The sequence below is a fragment of the Diaphorina citri genome, unplaced genomic scaffold (genome assembly GCF_000475195.1).
Source record: "Diaphorina citri unplaced genomic scaffold, Diaci psyllid genome assembly version 1.1 scaffold56596, whole genome shotgun sequence".
Taxonomy (NCBI): domain Eukaryota; kingdom Metazoa; phylum Arthropoda; class Insecta; order Hemiptera; family Psyllidae; genus Diaphorina; species Diaphorina citri.
In genome coordinates, this window is record NW_007433890.1 from 8,981 (window position 1) to 10,444 (window position 1,464).

Below are 1,464 nucleotides of genomic sequence, written 5' to 3' on the forward strand. Positions count from 1 at the left end.
CTTTTTTTTTTTTTTTTTTTTTTTTTTTTTTTTACGATCCACTCAAAAAATCTCGAGAATTGATTTGAAATTTGAATTTCTTTAAACGCTGAAACATAAAATCTTACCTGTGCAATTACTGGCACGGCCTAAAGCTGTGCCCTTCCTAAGACACGGCACAATACCTTGCCCGGCACAATCCTTTGTTAACGCCTACTTAAAAAAGAGGGAAAGAAAGGCCCAACCCATCCTTTAGGGCTGTTTGCCCCTACACCTAAGCCTTAAGGTGGTCTTGTTTATAAAGGGCGTACTTACTCGGAGTTTCGGCTGGGCATATCTGTTTTCCGTTTAGCCAGATGGTCTTCACCTTGGGACTGCCTCCATTCGGTTCAAATCGGACCATTATCCGAGTTGTCATAGGTCGACTGGGATCCAGAACTTGCTCCAGGTTGAGGATGGTGAACTCCTTGTTATTCGAAGTGGTCACTTCTCCTAGCCATGACTGAAAATCAATGGAACAGTTGTGCTGACTTAGGTGAGGTTTTAAAGTCAAAGAGCTGCCAGCCTAGTTAGCTTAGTTGGTAGTGCGTCTGCCTTGTAAGCGCTAGGCCGCGGGTTCGATTCCCGCCCGGGGCGGATTTTATCCTGATGGGATAATGTTCGTTCTCGGAGCGGCTGGCTTTCTCCTATCCTGTCTTCCTTCTCTCTTCGAGTTCGGGACGATAAGACCATAGCAGTTACAGTTCCCTCTGTCAAACCTCTTCAAAAAAAAAACCCCTAAGTAGTTGAGTAGTTTTACCTACATTTCTCATTACTTTCCGTGTTCGTTAGTAGACATCAAATAATAGTAATAAGAAAGGTCTATGATAGTAATAGTAATAAGAAAGGTTTTATGGACTTACTTGGTTTTGAAGAAGAAATAGTAGAAGGAGTACATGTACACATAGAATGAGGTGGAATATGCCGCCAGGAAACTGGTCCATTGCCTGAAAAAATTAAAACATAAAAAAATATAGGTGGTGCAATGGTCAAGGCGCTTGGCTAGTAAACAGGAGGGCGCGGGTTCCATCCCTGTCGAAACATGGAATACTATCGTGTATTTGAGAATTCCACCAGGTAATAATGAACTTCCAAGGGTTAGGTGGTAGAGAACGTCTCGGGCGTTAACCTCGCCAAGTGATTTATCTTCCATTCCATAGTTTTATACCGAATTATCGATCTCCTTCGGTCGACTGTAGTGTGGACGGCCCAATATGGGTTTCAGTCAATGTCAATCGACTTCAGTCGACTGTAGAAGTCGATGTCTGTAAATATCCAAAACTCCTTACCATCTGTAGTCTTCAGCGTTGAGTAAGAAGTAGGTGCAAACTATGGTGACGCATACAGTGACTATCATCAGAATGAGGAACACAAGCAACATGAATCCATACACGTAGTAGATCTTGTACGCCCAGAATGAGGTGAAGATGAAGTACCTGATAGTGA

At 42.8% G+C, this 1,464-nt stretch overlaps 1 protein-coding gene across 1 annotated transcript; it reads right to left on the bottom strand.

Annotated features, from left to right (window-relative positions):
* Window positions 1-877: 877 nt before the first annotated feature.
* Window positions 878-1,453, bottom strand: LOC103523923 (transmembrane 9 superfamily member 3-like). Its single transcript, XM_008488929.2, has 2 exons — window positions 1,308-1,453; window positions 878-965 (listed from the first exon to the last, which is right to left on the bottom strand). Exons 1-2 carry the CDS (start codon window positions 1,397-1,399, stop codon window positions 878-880), a joined length of 180 nt encoding a protein of 59 aa, XP_008487151.1. The 5' UTR covers window positions 1,400-1,453.
* Window positions 1,454-1,464: the final 11 nt, after the last annotated feature.

What these genes read in the sequence shown, in the direction of transcription:
- LOC103523923 (XM_008488929.2), bottom strand. Translation starts at nt 1,399, where the DNA reads ATGTTGCTTGTGTTCCTCATTCTGATGATAGTCACTGTATGCGTCACC. An exon ending in AACGCTGAAGACTACAGATG is followed by an intron (nt 966 to 1,307) that starts GTAAGGAGTTTT and finishes TAATTTTTTCAG; the next exon opens with GCAATGGACCAGTTTCCTGG.